Raw genomic sequence first — 22463 nt, forward strand, 5'->3', positions numbered from 1 at the left:
ATGTCCGAATACTTATGAACGGTAGTGTAGAGTATGGAGAAAGGTGAGACGAGGGGTTCGCAGAGAGCCGAAGAAGAGGAAGGAGAGTCAGCTTGAGGTAAGATGCCGTGGCCTGTCGAGGGGGTGAAGAGAGGAGTGTGGAAGGAAAGGAGGCAACAAAGTTGGAGGCGGTGGGGGAGGCAGAGGAGGCAGAGAAGCGGAGGAAGGGAACAGAAGGAAGAAGAGGAGAGGAAGGAGAGAGAGAGAGAGAGAGGTTTCGAAGAGGCGGCCTTGAGAACGCGGAGAGAGCAGAGCGCGAGTCTAAGAAGAAGAAGAAGAAGAAGAAGAAGAAGAAGAAGAAGAAGAAGAAGAAGAAGAAGAAGAAGAAGACGACGGCGACGACGACGACGACGACGACGACGATGATGACGACGAAGGAGAAGAAGAAGAAGAAGAAGAAGAAGAGAAGGAAGGAGCAAGGGAGAGAGGAGAGACCAGCCGAGCCAACTCCAACGCCAACGAACTGCTTCACTGGCAAATCACTCGCGGTTCTCATTCCAACGTTCGATTCTTCATCCGTGAATTAATGAACCGAGGAAACGTAGGAGCGGCGTTCTCTGGAGGCGCGGCGGCACTGGTCGACATCTCAGTCTCCGAAGTCGTCTCGGTCTTACGATGGACGTTTAAACGATTCGATACAACAGATTTATCGATCACGGTTAGAAGGGTCGATCGTTAGAACGTAAAATTCGGAAATCCATCTCGATAGATTGGTAGACCTAGATAGTGATTTGTCTTGTGCATGGCGCAGCACGCGCTCGAGATGCGAGATTATGCAACTACCATGACGTAAGAATCGCGACGCAAAAGTGGAGATCCAGAGACGGCATGCGTACAATTTTCTTTGGTCCTACGGATTCTGATAAGAATTAAACAATCGAAAACGCATCGCTGGAGACTTATACTTCGAGTCGTTAAAATCTAATGGTTGATATTAGGGGAAAAGAAGAGATTAAATTTAGACTTAAGGCGGGCGATCGTATTTGAAATACGACCTTGGTACGTGAATCGAACGAAACTCGCCGAGATTTCCGGAATAATCTGGCAACAATTGGTGGCGCAAAGAAACAGAGATCGAATTTTGGACCCTGGCAAAAGCTAGTATTCTTATTGTTACACCTAAAAGGTTCGCAAGATCGCTGGAAGAAATCCTAGAAGCGTCACGATTCTAAAGGTACTTCTTTCGAACGCAACCGATTACGTTAAAAATTCCGAAGGAAACGCGTATCGACGTTCACCGAGCAATCGTCGCATGACTGAGATCAGCAAAACACCGTTTTATGTAACAAATAGGAAATATTTCAGAGAACATATTTCCTCCAATTACGCGACTCTTAATGCACCATTATTTCCAGTAATAATTCGACTAATGAATACCGAAACTGATAATCCATACTGTACAACAATCAGGCGATTCATCAAGCTTAAAAATTACTCCGAAACGACAAGATATCAAAAGCTTGACAAAAAGCAATGTATCCATTGTGTAAACGAGTGCTGTGTGTATAACCGAGCCACTAGATTCGATATAAAGATACACAAGGCCGTTCTACTGATATTCAACTATTCTCTGGTAAAAATCCTCGAAAGAACTGGTGAAAAGACAGCGTGTAGATCGAATTGGGAACCACTGGCTCGTGAGTGTGCGCCGCGCAGGTAGATCGGTTGAACCCACGGCTCTCTACGGAATACACAGACACTTGGCAAGATTCGCGAGGTCACGTGCTGCATTTGGACAGGCAGCGCTAATTTCATTATTTATAGCTGAAGCTTTCGATTTGCCGATCGGCCATTATTCCCCGCATCGGTAGTTCGTTTCGTTCGAATGGAACAAGACACATCTCTCGTAGCCTCTAGAAGAGGTTAGAGAAACGAATTCGAAACGCATCGGCTGAAATAGACGGCCGCGATAAAAATAAAATGCCCGAATCCACAAGGAAGCAACAGCTCGCGTTAAAATAATCATAAACTTTCGATTCCACTGGCTAGACTGTGGCCAACCACGGGAATATCGGAAATTTTCCGAGACAAGACAAGCTTCGGGCGTGAACCCTACCGATTTCAATAAAATTTTTCCTACGATGCTAATTCTACACCGGATCATGAAAATATTCCAACGCTTGAGGATAGCCTTTACGAATGTATTATTTATACGAAACATTAAATTGCCCTACATTTTCATTGACGAATAAAGCGTTTCGATGTCCTGATACATTGTACCATAAGATTTTTCCAAATTTCAAACGTAAGTTTCTCGGTACTGTTTAGGTTTAGGTTTAGATTACATTTATCGTACAGATAAAATTATCACCATAGTAAATTTTATCGAATTCGGCAAGAACCATATCTGACGCGTTCTTTGCGAGATTTAGCCTTTGGTTGTAACAAGAATTTGAGAAAGATCGAAGTCGTATAAATCGAAAACAGTAGCAAAACGTACACAAGTTGGAAAGGGATCCTAGATTAGTCACGGTACAGGTGATATTTCATACGAGAATCGGGCAAGTTTCTTCTTATCGTAGTTTTCAAGAGCAGCAGGTGCTCCAGAGCTAAACATCGGTATTACATTTCTCTCTAGTTTTTAGAGTTAAAGTCTAGGAACACTGGTCGTGTTCCCGGAATGGTTTTGAATTATTACGGCCGGTGATCGATCGTTTGAAATTTCCGTTGAATACACGAAGTCGAATCGTTCGAGATATCGAATAGCAAAGCGAATAGACTACTCGTCATTTATCAGACCGCAAAGATCCTTATCGACCAAGCCAGCTGTTAACACCTCGAACACGCCGCAGTGTCTGCAACTTTTCGAGTGGATACACAACACGGTGAATCCATTTTCAATTAAGAACGACGTCTCGTCGGATCGGTAATCCGGTAACCGACACTTATACCGAAGGAACGAACCGGAGGAACAGAGAGAATCGGGCCAATTATCTTCGAATCTCCGCTAGTTTCGCGTCGAAGCGCGATAACAGTGACCGTTTATCGAGCTATGAAATTGTTATCGCGAAGATCCGTACGAACGATAATCGATTCCAGTCTGTCATCCAGCTATTTACCTTGATACTCCTAACTAAACTTTCGAATCGTCTTTTGTATACCGGACGAGAGAACATTGTTCTTTCATCGGCCGTGTTTTACAGCCAAGAAATCGATCGAAACAGGAATGATACACCGTCAGACTAAATAGTTTTCCGATACTTTCGACACGAAAAAAGTTCGATTTGCTTCTTCTCAATAACGTGATAGAATTTTCTCGTTATACAGGGACCATTTAATTAAAAAACACGAAAACGCGAGCGATCAGTAGGACTGTAACGATTAAAAATATAAAAATAACAAACTAAAATATAGAATTCTTCGTTTAGTAGATAGAAGTTTTTATCCAACTTTGTATTCTTTACGTAACTTGCTAAACATACGAATTTCTATAAATATCCACAGTTTATCGATAACAATTTATTTCCAAGGAAAAGTGACCAAACACATTGTCGTCTAGGTTTGAATCTATCCGTCTTTTCAAAAGCACAAATCCTTATAGAAAACTACGATCTACCGATAACGACTAACATCTCTAAAATGGAATATCTGGAAATATTACTAAAAAAAATCATAATCAAATTGACTTAATAATAGCGACGGAGATTTGCCAAATTGCACCTGCCCGATGGGACACCTGTATCGACATTCCTAGGTAAGCCATGACTCAGGAAAGGCCTTCCTCATGCTCATTGTCACCTTGTCAGGATCTTACGTTCCCTGTTCGCCTTGTTCCGTGGATCTCTATTCTCTTTACTATGTCCTAGTACTATACGCGACGTCTGGAAGCTGAACCGAAGAGAAAGCTTCGGACACGTATACCTGAACCGGGATTAGGTTTATCTTGCTTCCTGGGCCGGCTCCTCGGCTTTGAAAGTAATTGGAAGGGACGGAAGACGCTACCGCGTGAATGATTGAGTGCGGCGGGGTTAATCGAGTGCGTGGAAAAGCTTGATGCATTTGATAGCCGACCTGCCACGTCCGCAGAGGAGCGAACACCGGGAATTAGATTGGATCTGAGCCTTCGCGGTCTGATAAACTTTGCACGTTTTGGGGCAGCTGATCTGATTTAATAACTCTTTAGGGATTATACGAACGCGCTTGTACCTCTCCTTGTTGCAAATAGAAACCACTACTCACATAATTCCCTTCTTACTTTACGCGAGTTTAACACTTTGACAGGAAAATAAAATGACCACGAATCGAGAATCGAATTTCTTCCGTTTATAGCATCTGATACCAAAAGTATACGCTTATATAGGAATATATTTACTTGTGTACAATGGTGCTTTAGTAATAATTAGTTTCGATAGAACTGATTTTTTTAATTTTACCGCGTTCAAGCTTCTCTACAAAACCATCTGAAAATATCTCTTCTTATTATTTTAGTAACAAGATGTCGAATGTTTCAAGGATCATAGTTGATTAATGAGAAAACTAACTAAACTGTCTCGTTTATTACAACGCAAAGACTAGATCCCGCCGATTGTTCAGATTTCCAGGGTGTTCCATCTGCACGCACGTGCATTCCACTTTTCAGGCTTGCCTTGAACCTGCTTGGTTGCACGAACAGTTTCACGTGAAACTGGAACCGACCGACGATACGGCTTGATACGCTACCTGCACACGGCTTCATGCACTCGGCCTGGTATCTCCTCGCGTGCCTCGCCAGTGAAACGAGCCTTTCCTCTTTCCACGGCTCTTCCCCTTCGTCATCCACCGATTCGTACCGGCGATTTACTAGAACCGCGATGCTGCCGCTCGCGAACCACCAAAACCTCGATAGTCGCTTCGTTTCCTTCGCAAAGCTATTTCCCAGTGTTACTTGAACGTTTGACTGATCGAAATAACGCGAAAACCGCTTGTACCGATCATTCTGACTATAGATTGTTAGGATCTATTAAGGTATTAGGATATAATTGAAAACTAATAACTTGGTGCTGTAATAAATTTTTCGAAAATTCTCAGGTTAGAAAATAATGAATTTCCTGAATGGGTTATTAGGATAATACAACATTAATGGAAACATGATATATAGATCTTGTAGTAAATTTTTCAATATTTTTCAACTAGAAAATAATAGAATGGAAATGGTCACGCGAACTTCCTTGTAGATATAATAATAGAATGAAATATATTTGTATTTTTAGTAATAAAAGAAGAGATGGTAGTAAAGAGAACGTGTATATAGAAATTTGCAAAACTACCAGAGGCTCGCAACCAACCAAGGTGCCGATACAGTTTGTCGCGAGGCGATCAAGGTCCTTCTTATCCTACCGAGAGGCCGCGATAAGATAAGTCCACCGACGACGTTCGACTTCCGATTGCGCTCGAAACTTCGTTCATCGTCTCCTTCTCGTTTATTCCTCTTTCTTTCTTCATTTTCTCTCTTACAATTTAGTGAAAAGAAAATATAACTCTTATAATTTCCCTGTTAATTCTTTGACGATATCGTAATGTAATAACGAGCCAATTATAATAATAAGTCGCATATCGCTAATTTTAAAGTCGTAAAAGTTTGATTAAAATCAGAAATCAATCTCCATTTACTCGATTATCCCATTAGCATACTACTTTCTTCGTACTAGACATTCTTGTGTACTTATATATTCCTAAATACGTGGTACCTACGCATCACTGAAATATTAATTTCGATGGTCCGTAATTGTCATAATTTCATTGTTCTCAAAGCGCAAAAGTTTAGAAAGAATGACGATTAACGAAACAGCGAAATTAATAAGACGCGGTTACAATATCTCAGAGCAGAGACAACTGGTAGAGGACTGTACATATGTTACTGAGTTAATATCCAAAGATAAGAATATTATATTTCAGTAAAACGTAGAAGAAAACGAAGAATACGAATGGTTCTACAACAACTTTACGCTTGCACCAATTTTTCTAGTATACGGAAAACAAAATCGTGAAAATACAACACAACTGCCTCTGAGCTATTAAAAGAAACAAGTCATATAATTGAAATAGAAATACATCGGTTCTCCCCACTACATGTTTATATAATAAGAGTTTACATTTAGATAAAGTCAATGAGTAAGCGTTCGTTTAATCTGAAACTAAGTAAAATTTCGTTTCAATAAATCGAGCTTAGATATAAATGTATCTCTGCTGAAAGATCTTCGAGAAATCGCGACTAGAAGGGGGACGAAAATGGTCGCGGTTGTTGAACGAAGTAGTTCGACGATTCGTGCGAATGTAGCAGCGTGGAACGCTTATGATAATGAGCCCTGGCGATTACCAGACGGGGCCAGCGAACAGGGAGATGATGTCGAGCCGATAGAGACGTCCAGACCGGATACAAGGAAGGTCGAAGGAGAAGAACCGGATAATCGTCACCGTCGTAGTAGCTACGCTCCGGGTATCGGTTCTGAACGGCCCTCTGCTCTGCTCTGGCCTTCTCCAGACGAGGAAGGAAGTCGCGTTTTGCGCGTACACCTGCGCAAAGGGGCGCCTCCCACCTGCGGGCCACCTGAACTTGCGGATAGAACCGTGTCCCAGACACTTCCAGGGCACCTGACTCGCGAACATGCTCGCTGTGTCCACGATAATTGCCTCATGCACCATCGATCCCTGGCTACTTCCAAATACATCTCTATTCCGATTATTCCGATGAAAGTTCGCATGATTGTAATGAACGAAATGGTTGTAGTACGTTCGGATAGAATTTCGGAGACGATACGAGTATTGTTTAGCCACGATACTTTTCAGAAATCCTACACTTGTTCTTCTATCGAGTTCTTAAATCTCTTAACTATTAAATTAACAAAAATAATTAACGATAGATGTCTGATACTAATCGAATCATCGATTGTTGCTATGATAAAAATTTGCACGATTATCACCAAATACGTTTGACTGAAATTTTCAAAGGATTCCAGTGTGTTTAAGTATATTCGTGTTTTTTTTTTTTTTTTTATCGACTCTACGCAAATATCTAAAAGTTTGCGCCAAACGCAGTAAATGTGTTAAAGAGAAGATGAAACTCAAAGCTGAGCAGGTGAGATAGCAATGGAGAAGAACGATTGTGAATGGGGATCGGATAAATAAGTATTTTGGTTAGCTCCACAAGCCTATTTACTAGCGGCTACATTTCGAGGCACGTTCGACCGTGCAACGGTCACCCACCAGGAAGATCCTGGCCGAGCTATGATAACGGATTCTCCGAGTATACTGTTACTACGCCCGAGAGAGTGTACTAGTGAGAGACTGCCAAACGATTGGCGCGGAACGAAGTATCGGGCCGTAAAGGAACAGTCTGAATATAGTATCCAACTATAAAATTCTTACAATTAAATGTTTCGTATTAAGCCTTATCCAGCAAAGGCTGGATCATTGTTGTAACAAGTGTCAGATAATTTATTCTGCAGTGATGAAGCAAAAAGTCGAATGAAAAAACCTTTTATCTCTGTGCGTGATAACTAAACCGCAAATTCTCATGCAACTTTGTATCTTTATCGACATAAATGAAGAATTAGAAACTTCGTTTCATTCATTAAATATTATAACGAGCATTCTAGTTTGGACACCTTATAAACCTTGTGTATATCTTTAAATTTCCCACAAATTCATAAAATAATTTGACAGAATAATAACACGCCAACAACCTAAAATCCAACGAACGTAAAACATCTGCATCAGTCAGAATCGATTCAGGCTTCGAAAAAAAGATACGACAAAAAATGCAACTTTCTTTTGCCTTTTATAATCGAGAAAAAGAAACGCGTGGAAAGATACCTCGTGTTTTTCGAATGCGCATATCACAGCTACGAGACACGCTTACGTTTTGCTCGGAACTTTCTTCGACCACGCGATACACCATTTTCAGGAATTTCACGTGACCATTTCTTGAAAGAAAGCACCAATACACTACGGAAACGCGTTCGTCGAACGGGAGAGCGTTGTTTCGCGTGACGAAAAATTGTTACAGTCGACGTGGCGACAGATTATTTATTTCTGTCGCGGGCACGGTTCTCTAATCGCGGCAAGATTGATCTTCCTCCGTCGTGTTTCCCAATGGAGCCAAAGGTGAGCAGGCTGTCGCGGCCGTGTCCGATGGAAATTCATCACCAGTCACGGCCTTCGCCTTACCTCACCTCACACTCCATAAAATAGTTAGAAAAATATGTATCAAGGACGACTTACAACGAGCACCTTAAGACAGAATAAATGCTGTTCTCTTTTCTTTATATATATATATATATATATATATATATATATATACGTGTCAAGATATCAATTCTTATTTAATTATAATTTTGCGTCAAAATTACATCCCCCTCGATTCCCTAACCCAAATAAACGATCAGCTAGAGAATTTACCTGAAGTAATGCGATCCAAAAGGCGAGCAGTAAAAAGGGTCGTTGTGCATGTGAGGCTGTCCGGGTACTCCAGGTCCTTGCGGATGAGCGTGTGGTCCCATGGGACCGGTGGGTCCAGGGCCACACATCCCAGGGCCACCTTGAGGCTGCATACTGGCTCCGATCATGCTAGCAGCGGGACCCATGGGATGTGGGCCAGGATGGTGTGGCGAACCAACCATGTGAGGTCCGGGATGGTGAGGATGAGGTGAGGGTCCGCCGCCACCCATATGTGGGTGAGGCGCATGAGGCGATCCACTCATCATTCCGTGAGGTGGCATCGGGTGAGGGCTAGGAGAAGCTCCATTAAGATGGGGTCCACCGGTGACACCAGCGTGCGGCGTCGGTGGACCCCCATGAGTCGGCGTAGTGGCCGGCTGTGGAGGCGGTAAACTAGGCGGTCCGGTAGGTCCGGTGGCCGCTAGCGGCGGCAGCGGGCCATTCGCCATGTTGTTCAACTGGGTTAGCGAGGCCGCCGCCGACGCCATCGCCTGCAAGGGATTCGTGGCGCCGCTTGTAGTGCTGACGCCTCCTAGGCCGGTGCCGGCGATACTTTGACCGGCGTTGTTGTTCCCGACTATATTGTTATTATTGTTGCCGGTGTTCTGAAGGCCGGCGTTACCGTTGCTGGAGCCGTTGCTGGCAGCACCAACAGTGTTGCTGGCGTTGTTGCTCACACCGCCGCCAAGCGATTGCAAGGAGGGCGGCAGCGGTGGCGAGCCGGCGGGGGGCGCTGCCGGGCCCCCGAGGCACCGGCCCGACGGACCGGAGGCGGTTACGCTGCTGGGCGCTACCGGCACGCCGGCGTGTAGTGGTATTCCACCTGGGGGGCGCTGTGCCACCCTCACCGGCATCACTCCCCCCTCCACGACGCCCTTCACCCTCTCCTCGAACTCCCGTCGGCCTGATGACTGGGGTACGAGCGCGGGAATCTCTCGATGCTCGATCAGAAATCTATCTAGCTTCCACGATGCCAAATCTCTTGTTAATCGAATTTCGCTTTTAGCTCAGTTTAGAGGCACTATTTTCCTGTTTATATCCAGAACCTATTGCGTCCCTCGATGTCCTTCGATGAAACTCCAATTCGCTGTTATTTATTTATCACTTACACGTTTAAAGACACTGTTTCTAGAATATGTTTTCACCGTAGAAACAATGTTTTGGCCGTAATTTCTTGACAAATAGTTTGAAGCAGTAAAAGATTCAAATTCGTAACGTTTGGTTCGACCTCTAAGAAGGATCCCAGTTAGAATATCATCAATCACGGCGAACAATCACTGCGAGGAATCACAACACTTCGCGGTATGTTTCGAAAAAGTAGAACTCGGTGCACGCGGCTGGGACGGAAGGGACGACACCTCGTGTATCAAGTTTCAAGTTTCTTGATACCTTGGGTTCACGCGGGACAACGAATTAACGCCCCGTGACATCCAGTTCATCAGCGCTCAATGCGTCCTCACTCCTTTCACCGGCGGGATGTTCGATTATCTATTAGAACGATTCGACTTCGAGTTGAGGAACAATGCGTATACCACCTGTTCGCGTCTGTCACACTAAAGTATCCAACAGCTTCACAACTTCGAATCCTATGAACGAATATCTCCAATGGCGGCTGAACGAAACACCAAAAACGATCAGCGAAGTCACAGTGCACTTGATACGAAATACGAAACGGGAAAAATCACCGGTAATACACTCTATACTCCATCTATCGACGAAAATCACACACTCGACTATACACCTTGTTTTTACGACGCGGTGTGCAAAATATGGTCGTACGATCACCGTTTCGCTCGACCAACTATCTACGATCAACGACTATACGCTAGAGCAGCAGTTAGTGGCGACAACCAGCGAGGTAACTGCGGGGGCACGTGGCCGTCACGTCGTCGGCGTCGCGGTGCGCACCTACGTCGCGGACCAGCACACCTCGTCTCCCGCCCATCCTGCCGGCCTTCTTCTCCTTCTGCAAACACTCTCCGCCGACTCCCGCGGGAACTTTTAGCATTCCGAACTCAGTCGCCGCTAGGCGACCCAAACATCAAGCCCGCGCGACCACGCTGCTTCCCAACTGGATGGCCGTGTTTCAGCATAGTCCGTCACGCTCTCGAGTCCAGTCGTTTTATGTTCCTTTTACACTAGGAGAGCTCCGATTCTTCTATTGCGTCGATTCCGAAAACGAATCAAACTTGCGGCCAACAGACTCTATCCGATAACGTATAGACTGCAATACTCTCTCAGTTACTTCTCAATGCAAAAAACCAGAGAGAGATAAATAATACGAGAAAGATGAACGCAGTTCGAATGAACTATGTACATATCGCGAGACGATCACTGAACACTCGAGTCACCGTGCGCGCGATCCACACCAAAGAAACAGACAGAAGAGAGGAAAAGAGAGAGAGAGGACACGAACGCGGGACAACGCGCGTTGCGTGTCACAAAGCAACAAACAACACCGTCCACGAATAGTTGTGTACTGCACGAGAGCAAGAGCGTTACTGCGGAGCGGCAGGCTCCGTGGCGTTGCTGTCGCATTCGAGCTTTCGAGGACAGAGCGGCATGCTGGGGGGGAGAGAGCCACGCGAGGATACGAGGTGGGGGAAGCTGAACCGAAGCCACGGCGAAAGGAACGTCGGAAGGGAGCAGTCTCACGCACGGATGGAATGGTGGGGAGCCACGTGAGCGCCCGATGCCCGGTGTCCACGCAACCGACGTGGGACTTGCCTTACCTTGCGTTACCGCGCCATACCATGCCTTCCTTACCGAGCCGTGCCACCCTTGCCAGAGAACGCTCTGATTTTTCGTTCCTCGCGTATTCACCTTACGGGCGTACTATTGCCCGTCGTTAACTCATTAAACGTACAATGCGGCGTCGGAACATGTATCGAGAAGGAAGAGACCCATCGGTAACGACACGAGCTTTTTAAATATTTTCCAACGATCTATCGTGTGGTCCAACTAGTTTTTAAGCATTCAAATGTCTAAAGAAACATGACGTAAGAATGAATATTATATAAAAATTATTCGAGGAATTTAAATAAATTTTCTACGAGTAGTCGTAGAATGAAAATGACGTAGAAGTGTGGTATTCGAATTTGTTTGCTAAATGGTTGGTCAGGTGGTAGTAGGAGGTCGTCTCTTTATCGAAGTTTACTAGAAAGCAGTTTCACTTTCGTGTGATCAGAAGGAACCTGAGGGCCCTAGAGGAACCGATGTAGGATTCATTTCACTAAGATCACAGAAGCTCAGAAATCCGATTCATCGGGTTCGGGGTCAAGTTGAACGCATTTGTACGGCGTGATGAGGAAGAATGGTCTACCACCTTGACGCGCAGCACGTGCGAAAACGATCATCGCCCTGCACGAATACAACTTCCAGTTTCTTTTTCTTTTTTTTTTTTCAAACCCTGTCACAAATTTTCTTATAGAAACGCTTCTTTTACGAAAAAAGAAATCGATATTTTTCTCTAAAAGAGTACACAAAAATTCAATTATTAGAATTTTATTGTTAAAAAAAAAACTTTCTCCTGTTATTTTGGTGGAAATTTGTTAATTCAGTTGTGGATAAGGTAAAATTGGTCAAACGAGGTCAGTGGAAGTCGAACAAAACGAGAGAATAGGTGTCATTAGTTTCCTCCAGAAATTGTTATATTACATGCAGGAAAATCCAATTGGATTCTCAATAATGGGAGAAAATAAATCTCAAGGAAAACTTTATTATTTTCTGTTAAACAATGGAGGATACCTGGAATTTCCAACGTTTTGTAAACGGTTTGCCTCTAGCCCCTGCCACTCGGACAATAATACCTCTTGTCTCAAGCTCTACCTGCGTGGTAAGTACCGAGTTACCTGAGTCTCTATCCTATTCCTTAGGTCGCGGTTAGGGCTTTCTTATCAGCTTAGTACCATTTCGGACCTATGCTTCCTGCTCAAAATAATTCGGTATAGGCCTTCAGCTCCAACAAAATAAATACCAACATGCTATAACCATAAATGTCTTAACAACCCCAAAGAGAAAGTAGGATGCATTAGTTTCATGTTACTATTTCTAAACACATTTTATACGATGATGAATTCTAATAGATTAAACTCGTGTTTCTTCTTGCTTCAGTTAATCAAGTTCTTTGTAGGAAATTTCTCCATTTCTTTTTTTTTCTTGTTGTGCCCACCCAATTAAAATTGTCATTATTTACAAATTTGACGATATCTCTCTTTATATTGTATTGGACCGAATAATATAACAAACTCGTTAATATCGTTTCAAAGGATATTTAAAAAGATTATTCAAAGTATTTAAAGATACATGAATTTTTTTATTAAACGTATATATATGTAAAGAAAATGAAGGAATAAATTATTCCTTGATTATAAACAGATTTTATACGAAAGTATTTAATGTACACTTTTAAGCAAACGTCGATCTTCTAAATGTAGCAGCTAAGTTTTAAATAATCCAGCGAACGTACTATGCACTTGAATAGCAACTAGAGTTTCAAGCATTACTAAACTGGAAAAACCATCGAGTTCATCCTTTGAAGAACAGTTTTTCTAGTGTTCGACTACATTCTTGACGGAGTTCCAATGAAATTTTCTATCGTGGGTGGTTTCTGGTTTACGCACCGTGCCACGACCTTCTGCTATTGAATATCCGTACAGAAAAGGAGAGAGTCCAGTTCTTGGATACGCTACCAGGAATTCCCAGAGACCATTAATCTGCTCTCTGCGACACCCAAGGCCCCGTTTCCTTCCCCCTTTTTCCAGCCCCCTTTTCGACCAGGTAGACGTGGCCAGACTCGGGCCAAACCATTGTCCAAGACATGTCAGGTTGTTGCACCGATTGAAAACCTCTGTCACAGCCGGAAGCGATTACGATTAGCCTCTTCAGAAGGAGCTAATTATAGCAGGGGTTGATTGTCACGTGAAGGAGTCATGATAGAAATAATAAATTCTTCGTTTCGTTTGTAAAAGCCACATGTTTTCATTTAGAAATATCCCAATAAAACATCTGCCGTTTTCACGAAACGTAAGCGGACTGTTTGGGTCGTAAAGCCATTAAGATTACTAAGGTAGGAAGGATAATTTAACTTTATTACAGGAGTTTAAGTCGTTCCTACAGTAAACATGTTTTCAAATTTCTAAATTTTGCCATCATTCGAATATACCAAGGTAACACCAAACTCATAAGCTACACAATAGACTCAGATTGGTAGAAATGTATAAGATTCGAGAAAAGGAAGAGAATCGCGGATCTAGTCACACAGTGGCCTAGAAAAATTACTGATTCGACGGGAAGATGAGTGAAACTTCGGAACGTGAGCTTTCATATGGCAGGTACAGAGGTGGCAGGGTCCTCGACGTGGAATCCTCAGGTGACTCGTCGAAAGTTGGACGTCGAAGCCGGAGGGTCTCGAAGGCAAGGAGGCAGCGAAAGCAGGCGAGCAGACCGACGGGCGTCGCGCAAGAAGGAACAATTAGAGGCCAAATAAAGACGAAGAAGCGAGTCACAGTCGAGCGGGTTCGCAACGAGCGTGTGTGTGATTTCGGTCACGCCGCGCGCCTGTACGTTGACCCCTGGAGAAAGAGAGGAGAGAGAACGGAAAAAACGAAGAAACACAGGGGCAGACAGCTGAAAAAGGGAGAGAAAAAGATCGACCGAACACAGCGGAGGGGAAGAAGAGAGGTGAATGGGGGAGGGGGAGTGAACGAGGAGAGCATTTGCTCACCGTTCGTTCGTTCGTTCGTTCCTTCGTTCTTTCTTCCTCTGCGCGAGAGAGGGTTCCTCGACTTGCCTTCTCGGTTCGAACTCGCTGCTCGTTGCCACCACGAACAGAGAGGGAAGAAGAGAGAAAGAGAGAGAAAGAAAAAGACCTGAACGAACCAAGGGGGACAGGGGCACGACCAGCGTGCAACCAACAGAGACGTCGTCACGAAGGAACGATAGGAAGACAGAGGTAGCCGGAGGAACGTTCAGGAGGCTGAGAACTCACTCCAAGAGACTGATCAACCGACGTACACACAGGTTCACCGCGAGTTAATCGTGCCCACCGTTCGATCATGCGAGCTGGAGACCGCCAAAAACTGCCCCCTGGCTCTATCTTCTCGTAGCCAACAAAATTTTTGATGTTCAGGGTGCTGATCTAGAGTCTAGAGAAGCTGAAGTTGAAGTTGTGGATCAGGAAAGAGGGTGAGCTTTGTGGTGGTACTACTAGACGTACTTCTTCCTGAGGAGGAGTTGCAGAAGAGTTGTCGCGAATGCAGAAACCGGGATGCAGATTTAGACTTTGGTTACCGTGGATGCATACATACATAAATTCTTCTGACGACTGCAATTTATAAGAATCTATGTACATATTTGATTGATTTCGCGTATTCCATGTAGAGCGAGGTATTTGCGATGTTTGAACTAATCGAGAAATACGAAAAAAGCTAGTTTCGCTGGATTGATAATAATCATGGACCGAGTTGTTGAACGTATCGAAAGTAGCAAAAGGGAAGGAGCAGAAGTGGCTTCTTTAAAGTAGAGTATCCTGTCGCGGCCGATAAGTAATCTTGTACCGGAACACTGGAGGCGTGGATACGAGCCCTTTAAGAGCGGTTCATGTGTATTCGACATGCGTATTACGCGTGCTCCCCGGGATTTGTCACGCGTCGACTAAAGCCGCTTTCACAATACGACGGCGCAAGATTCCAGTTCACGAAAACCAGTCCTTGGCTTGCTGCTCGTATTTACTAAACGGTAGGATGAGTTCAGAGCCTAAACGGAATAAAGTCCGGTGACAATTCTCTGTTAAATGGACCAAAATACCATTCTCGTTAAAATGGTGTTAATCTTTAACACAGTTTCATCGACTTTGTCAAGACACGACTGTCAAGGTTTTCTCGTTTCAATTACCCACGACAAATTTGTCTTTTACTCGAACCCTTGAAGAGAGGCTCGAAACGACCCCAAAAACCCAATTAATCTGCAAAGGAGAGGGAACAACTAGGTGAGTAATGAAGCCAGTCACCTGTAGATCCGTAAACGCCTTAGTAGCCCAACATCATTGAGCAAACAAGCATCGCACCCTTGTACGAAGGCTCCTGAAGTACTCTAAGCTCGATATACTTAGCGGTTACCCAATCAACCTCAATCTAACCCGTAGCTATCTACCAACTCCTTCGTGACATCGGTGAACGGATCTCATTGAATTTGACCCAACTTCGGATTCTACTCGAATACGGATCTCGTTACAGATTCGAAATTACTTCTTTGCGTACGTTCGCCCCCCTATCCCTCTATCGTCAATGTCTTACAGCTTTTCTACTACAGTAGAACTCTATTTGTGGCCATGAAGTTTTTAGTTAATGCCCGACAACATCGATTCCTGCTCACTGACTTTGATAATCTGAACGTGAATTCTTATTCTACGAAAAATCGATAGTGACTCCGTTTATCTGAACTTGCAGAAAGACAAATAGTTCGTCTCGAATAATTTGACTTTCAAAAGAGATTGTAGATGAGCGCGATAAAACAGGGTAAAGAGTGTTAGTTTCATTCTCTGGACCAAAAAGGTAACCGCAGAGGAATAAGAAGGAAGAAGAAAGAATACAATGTAGAAAGTTGTTTACGGGCAAATATCGAGGGGAAAACGGTTCGTCGCCGAGGATTAAGGGGCAATCTTTAGGGGTCATCTAATTATGCGGTAAAACAGCGTTAATTCGCGGTTAATTTCTTAACGAGATAACTTGCTGGCAAGGCAAAGGGTGGCGCGCGGTCGCGTTGGAGCCTCTAATGGCTCCGCGTGGCTACGTCCGGCTAAATAAAAAACGACTAAAGCGAGAAAGGGAGAGAGAGAGAGAGAGAGAGAGAGAGAGAGAGAGAGAAAGTAGGGAAGGAAAAACCAGGTGGATAGGGGGGTGAGTGAAAAAAGAAACGGCGGGAGCGGTGTGTTAATTAATTGGCGCGTAATTAAAAGCCGCAGCGACACGCCGTAGTTAGACTGTCCCCCTCTATCCACAGAGTCGATACACTTCAAAGAATCCGTGACGCTGAAAGATATCGGTTTAGCAGGCGCTACCCTGCGACAAGTAGACTCTTCTCATCGTGACACAGAACGCGAAACCGACCGCGTGAAAAATCAGAGTAATTACAAGAGAGCCGAGGGATGATCGAGTGGACGGATCAAACGTCGAGCGGATCATCGAAAGATTTGGCGCTGACGAGAGACACTCGACACTTTTCATCGAGCGTCCCTCTTTTGCGGACAGTTTCCCATCTATGATATTCCTTCTACAGTACCACAGAGAAGTGTCGAAAAACTGGATAAGGAAAATTGGAAATCGGTCACACGTATTTTTCAATCTTTGTGGAAAACTTTTTTCTTTCATGTATCATATAACAACAAAAAATATATTATCTTAGCTTATCTGAGATATTTTCTCGTTTTTGTTATTTCCCTTTGCTGTACATTTAAAAGTGGATGATCAGTAATCACAATATACGAACGCAATAATCTCACAATACATTACACAAGTTTCATTGCTCTGTGCAAAGTTCGAACTTGATTCTTGTGATGTTGAAACATTGTCGACTCAAACAACTCTACCTTACTAGACGTGGTGAGCTTTATTCATTTACAACAATCAGAACCCTATTCCTCTATTATTTGGCGATATTTCATAATCAACGGTGCAATTGAAAATTCGCTAAAAACAAATTAATTAACGTCCATGTACACGACATCCCTCATTTGGTCGGTACGTTAGCAGCAATTTAATCTTACAAAATCAATAACATCGGCAGACGCGAGTATAAAGTTACTTTTCGATTGGTCGTGAACACGGTGATTCTCTTCTTTTAGTCGAGTGGCCTCGGGAACCGCGATTATTCGCGACAGGTACAAAAGAGGACAGGTACGAGGAACCGGGGGTGAGCAGGCGAGTTCTTTTTATCAAACGCATTCATCCCCAGACTCGCGTTCGTTGTTTCTTCCACATCGACGCCCATCGAAATAATCGATGTAATCCGCACGTCGTCGCTGGGAAAAGCCACGTGACAAAGCGGGAAACCGCGTCAAATGTAAAAATCAAAATAATTAAATGTCGCAATGATGTTACACCGTCGTTCCACTGGGTCCTCGAGACGATACTCTGAAGCGCTCTCTCCACGGAGATCATTAAAAGGACGGGCTTCGCGAAGACCACTCAACGAGGCACAGGTGAGGAATTTTTTATCATAAATATACCAGATATTCGTCGTCCCACGCTCGAGATCCGTCGTTCGAGATCGCCCACGAATTAATAGAGTAGAAATTTCCAAGCCGGATTTTTCGGAACAGCAATTACGCGAATCGAAAAAATATTTATGAAAAAACATCTTTCACATGGAGGTTTGAGAATCATAAATAGTAGTAATGTACATTATAAAGTATCTGTTCTGTATTGCTACAAAATGTATTATATGCTCTCAAAACAGGAAAAGAATAAAATTATAACTTGATTATTTATGAAATTAAAGGGATGATACTTTCAACAGTTGAAACGTATGGCTAAATATATGTTCAAGATTGCTTTCATACTGTATACTAATTCTGTACTAAATATGTTTTTTGTTAAATAAATATGTTTGCAGTAGATGTAGATATTTCTAGATGTAGATATTAACTTCTATATATATTTTCAGATTGATTTCAAATTTTACCGATATAATTACAATTTCAGATGAGTTTCGAATTTTATTAAAATATTACTAGTACGAGCCAATCAGAAGCAATATCGATTAATTCCATAATTTGGAAAGTAGAAAAAATGGTGATGTTACGAATTAAAATTATTTAAAATTCATCTTAGAATTTACTTGTTTAATAACATTGAAAAATTTATTAAAAAATCAGTCGATATGTTTGATTCTTGAGAGATTCGTTGTTAGACTGTGAGATTGAAGAAAACGAAATATTCGCGCCGTTACCATTGTACATTCGTTCGCAATCGAATTGAAGTTGGAAAAATCGAAAAATTGCAAGCTTCAATCCAACTTTTCTCCGTGCGTAATTGGTCATTTAGCGTTCCCTTTATGATAAGCGGATTGCAAAAGCCCGAATAAAAATTAGCTTGAAAACATGAAACTCAAAATTGATCGTATTTCGCTTTTATCGCGGCCGTTACTTATTCCTTTTGTTTTCCCCTTTTGCTCAGGTACTGTTTTAACGAGACTCGGACGCCGTTCCTTCGCGACACAGAAAATGAAAATAAATTTCGTAGATGATATCTTAAATTATTCCGCGGCACGAGAGAGACCACCGTTCACATTGTTGCTCGATCATCGTGCATAAATCTCTGGTATTATTAAAACGCGACGTTCTCGATTCTTTTTAGTCGCGAAAACTTACAACAAACCGGGAGACCAATGGAAAGAAACGATTTTAGAATGTTTCGCGTACAATGTGACTATGTTTCGTCATCAACCGGTGACGATCAACGGGGCTAACTAACTAGATGTAATTAAATGCGGTACAATTAGAAAACATGGTAGTCAGGATAGAGGAACGAGAAAGGTCGTGGAGAAGATGACTTAGTGGCTCGTAAAAACTTCTAGCCACTTTCGAAGTCAGTCGGGAATAATCTTGTGACCATAAGTAGAACGAAAAGCAAGAGAAGAACTTTGCGTGGTAGAATCTTCGATCACTCGTATTTTTCATTTCCATGTTTATTTTTTCTCTCCGGCTATTCCACAGGAATCGCGTAACTAATAGATACGACGCGTATTACGAATCCTACATATATCTACACTCTGTGGACCAAAATGTGAACCATCGCAATAATCAATTTTTCAGAGAAATATTGTCTATGCCAAGAGTAGAAGAGCCGGAATTTAGAATACTTTGAAATATACTAAAGTATAATTAAAGAAAAAATATAAAAAATTTTCTTTGAGTGCTAGAGAGCGTTTAGAAGATGGCATGATTGCAACGAACATAAACCATTCGTGAAAAGCTTCTGACTGCTAATCACCAATTACAAGTTTATTTAGAATATTCATGCGGAAGAATGTTTATCCCACATCAATTTTCTCTTGAGGCGTATATATTTCTTTGAACTTTTATACCCGATATATACTTTAGAAAGTCGTAAATCAGAGTGGGAAAAAAATCGAGGGGAAGCAATCAATTAATAAATCTCTCGAATTTGCATGTGAAGGTCGGGGATCGTTTCGCGATATTCGCGTTTCAGAACTGAGACTCGTTTTGGAAACATCGAACGGGAACAGTTTGAGGGAATTGGTTGAAATTCTGTATCTTCGTTTGATCGCTACGCATCGCTTTGCCGACGAGACTATTAGCAGCCAGGATTCGAAGCCCTCCAGTTATATCAAAACGCACACTTTTCTCCCCTTTTTCCGCGAACAAATCCTACCGGTTGTATTTAAACATTTCTATGGGATCGTTCGGTCGATACGATGTAATGAATGTAATGTTAAAATACGTATTTAACACAGAATGCATTAATAAATTATTTGCTTAATACGAGCATCATAAATCACATCCTATCCGCATCTATAAATCCTTCTCTTGCAACTTTATTAAAAAGAAACCCATTAGTTACATAATCTCTATACAACGACAGCATCTTTCGTGTGACACATCCCCCGCTAGGACATAGAAATGATTCGTCTGGTTCGCGAGGGAGAACCTCTTACCATTTCGAATCCTGCATTGAGAACCACTGGCTACGCTCGGTCGAGTGTAGCGAGAGGGTGAGGAAGGAAGGAAGGTGTGGGTAAGGGAGGGTAGACCAAGAGAGCGAGCGAGCGAGCGAGCGAGCAAGAGAGAGAGAGAGAGAGAGAGAAAGAGAGAAGGAGAAATAGAGAGAAGGGTGTGTTGGATGGAGTAAGAGGGGGGCAGAGGTTGGTGCCAGGGTAGGTTTTGATCAATATCTCGCCCCCACCCCACACCACCACCCTTCGTGACGGTACACCATGCCCCCACCAGAACCCCATCACCCGACCACCATGAATAACTAAGACCATATAGCGGCCTGCAGATTAAATACATCGTGGTACCATACGATCAAACCACCCTCAACCAAACCCACCCCCACGAGCCCACCGCCTTCACCGCCGCTGCTACGACGACCGCCGCCACCCTTCTCGCCCTTTCACCCAACCCCTCCTCCCTCCCCCTGCGAAACCACCCTCAACCCCCGCACCCCGGCCCTGCGACCCTCCTCTTTAACAGCTACCACCGCTTTCAACGTCGTCGACCATCGTGTTCCCGTAAGAACGACTGATTTGCCGCGCCACCGAACCGAAAGGGGTGGCCGTGGATGGAGAGAAGGACGACGCGGAGAGCACAGGGTGTGGTGGGTGCACCGTACGTGTGCGCCGCTACGGAAACCCCTTTTCCTCCGCATTCCGATCTCTCGCGTTTTCCCACGGGACTTTGCCCGTGCAAACGTACGTGCAAGGACAACGTCCCCCCGGAGACCGTTTTGCGACACCACCGATCACCAATGCTACTCGCGGCCCGGAAAAAAACACCGGACGACCTGTCGACTGATGCGTGCGTTGCGTGTCTTTGCTTCGATGATCGTCTCTCCTCTAAAGTATAGCGTGAGAGAGTCGAATTCGGGAATAATTTCGACGCGCCTCGAATATAATTGTCTCGATCTAAGGGATTTGCGGCGATCGCTAATAAATTGGTGGCTTAAGAGAAGATGCAGCGATATAATGTGGACGATTCACTTTTTCCTCTCTATTCCAAAGTATAGCGTACAAAGGTTTATGAAGTCCTTTGATTCGCATAGAGGACTGTTTTGCCCACGTTTTGGATATAATCGCCTGCATCTATGGGATTTGCGCTGATTACTTAGATCGACGATCGTGCAAGGTACAGAATGAAATATTACAGCCAACATGTAATTTGTATAAGAAGTAAATGAAATACCTCGAATACCTTTTAATTCTGTAAATTGCAAATTTTTCAAGGTGGATTGAAAGCAGTCACCGGTTAAAAATAATTGTCCGTATTTCAGAATAATCAAGGCAGGGCGCACAGGGGCCGGGCTCGGTGGTTTGCTATTAGGCGCTAATTTAGTTGTAAGCTATAGGGTTGTCAGGAATGAAAGGGATCCTCGGGGACGATGTTCATCCTGATGGAGGTACGCTGCTCCTCCAGTTTCTTTAAGAAACGTATTAAAAGGGGATGAAACGGTCGAGCCACCGTTCAGTATTTCTTGAAATTTGATCTTCGATGTCTCCATTGATGATAAACCCTTTGTGCAAAAGTCACCACCACGGACTTCTCCGATTTTTATGCTTTAGAAATGCCTAACGTCTTTATTTCTGCTCCTGATGCAATAGACTAACGTTTCTAACTTTAAAAAAAAGTTACAAAATAAGCCACCGATAAGTATACTTGTCCTAGTGCTTGCGTATAAATCGCGCATAAACAATACGCGCTAGATATTAGCATTTCGATGAACGACACGAGCTACAATAGCGTTAATTACCGCTGGCCGATATGCTTTTTACTATAATGCTTTATGCTTTACGCTATCGAGTCATGTCGTCTCTCGTGTTCCTGTGTGACGTCGATGTCGCCACTTGTGATACGCAGACCTCTTCGTTATCCGCACGGCGGCCTCATGCGTTAAGTGATAACACCGTTTATTATCATCTTCGTAACTAATGCTCCGTAGTTAACCGTCTAATCAGTGCGGTGAGTATCGCGCCATTAGAGGACATTTTACATCGTCCGCGCCATCTGTTATATGTCTTTTCGACGCCACATCCTTATCGGCGATCTTACACGAAGGGGTAAATAACTATGCATAAAATCACACGTCTAAAAAATAACGACCATGTAAAAGTGTTTGGTTGTAAATAATTCTTCCTTTTTTATGCTCGTCATTTTTTTCCACGCTTCGTAAATTCTAATCTGATCATATGGCAGCGGCGTCACGCTTTACACGCAGAATTCTGATGGGACCCCAAAGTTGCTACTAATTTCTGATGGAAACTCACGGTGTCGA

General features: G+C 43.4%; 2 protein-coding genes across 4 annotated transcripts in view; both read right to left on the minus strand.

The window, feature by feature from the left end:
• LOC100651883 (LIM domain-binding protein 2) overlaps positions 1 to 10964 on the minus strand; it is a 70111-nt gene extending 59147 nt beyond the window's left edge. For all 3 annotated transcript variants that reach the window (XM_048408058.1, XM_048408057.1, XM_048408056.1), the window contains exon 1: positions 8416 to 10964. In XM_048408058.1, the coding sequence (XP_048264015.1) occupies positions 8416 to 9308 (893 nt within the window). In that variant the 5' untranslated portion in view covers positions 9309 to 10964. The remainder of the gene's footprint in view (positions 1 to 8415) is intronic.
• Positions 10965 to 11903: 939 nt separating this feature from the next.
• LOC125385541 (proline-rich protein 2-like) overlaps positions 11904 to 22463 on the minus strand; it is a 63167-nt gene continuing 52607 nt past the window's right edge. Inside the window, exon 3 of the mRNA XM_048408062.1 lies at positions 11904 to 13303. Within this exon, the coding sequence (XP_048264019.1) occupies positions 13165 to 13303 (139 nt within the window). The 3' untranslated portion in view covers positions 11904 to 13164. The remainder of the gene's footprint in view (positions 13304 to 22463) is intronic.

Source organism: Bombus terrestris, chromosome 8 (assembly GCF_910591885.1).
Source record: "Bombus terrestris chromosome 8, iyBomTerr1.2, whole genome shotgun sequence".
Taxonomy (NCBI): Eukaryota; Metazoa; Arthropoda; class Insecta; order Hymenoptera; family Apidae; genus Bombus; species Bombus terrestris.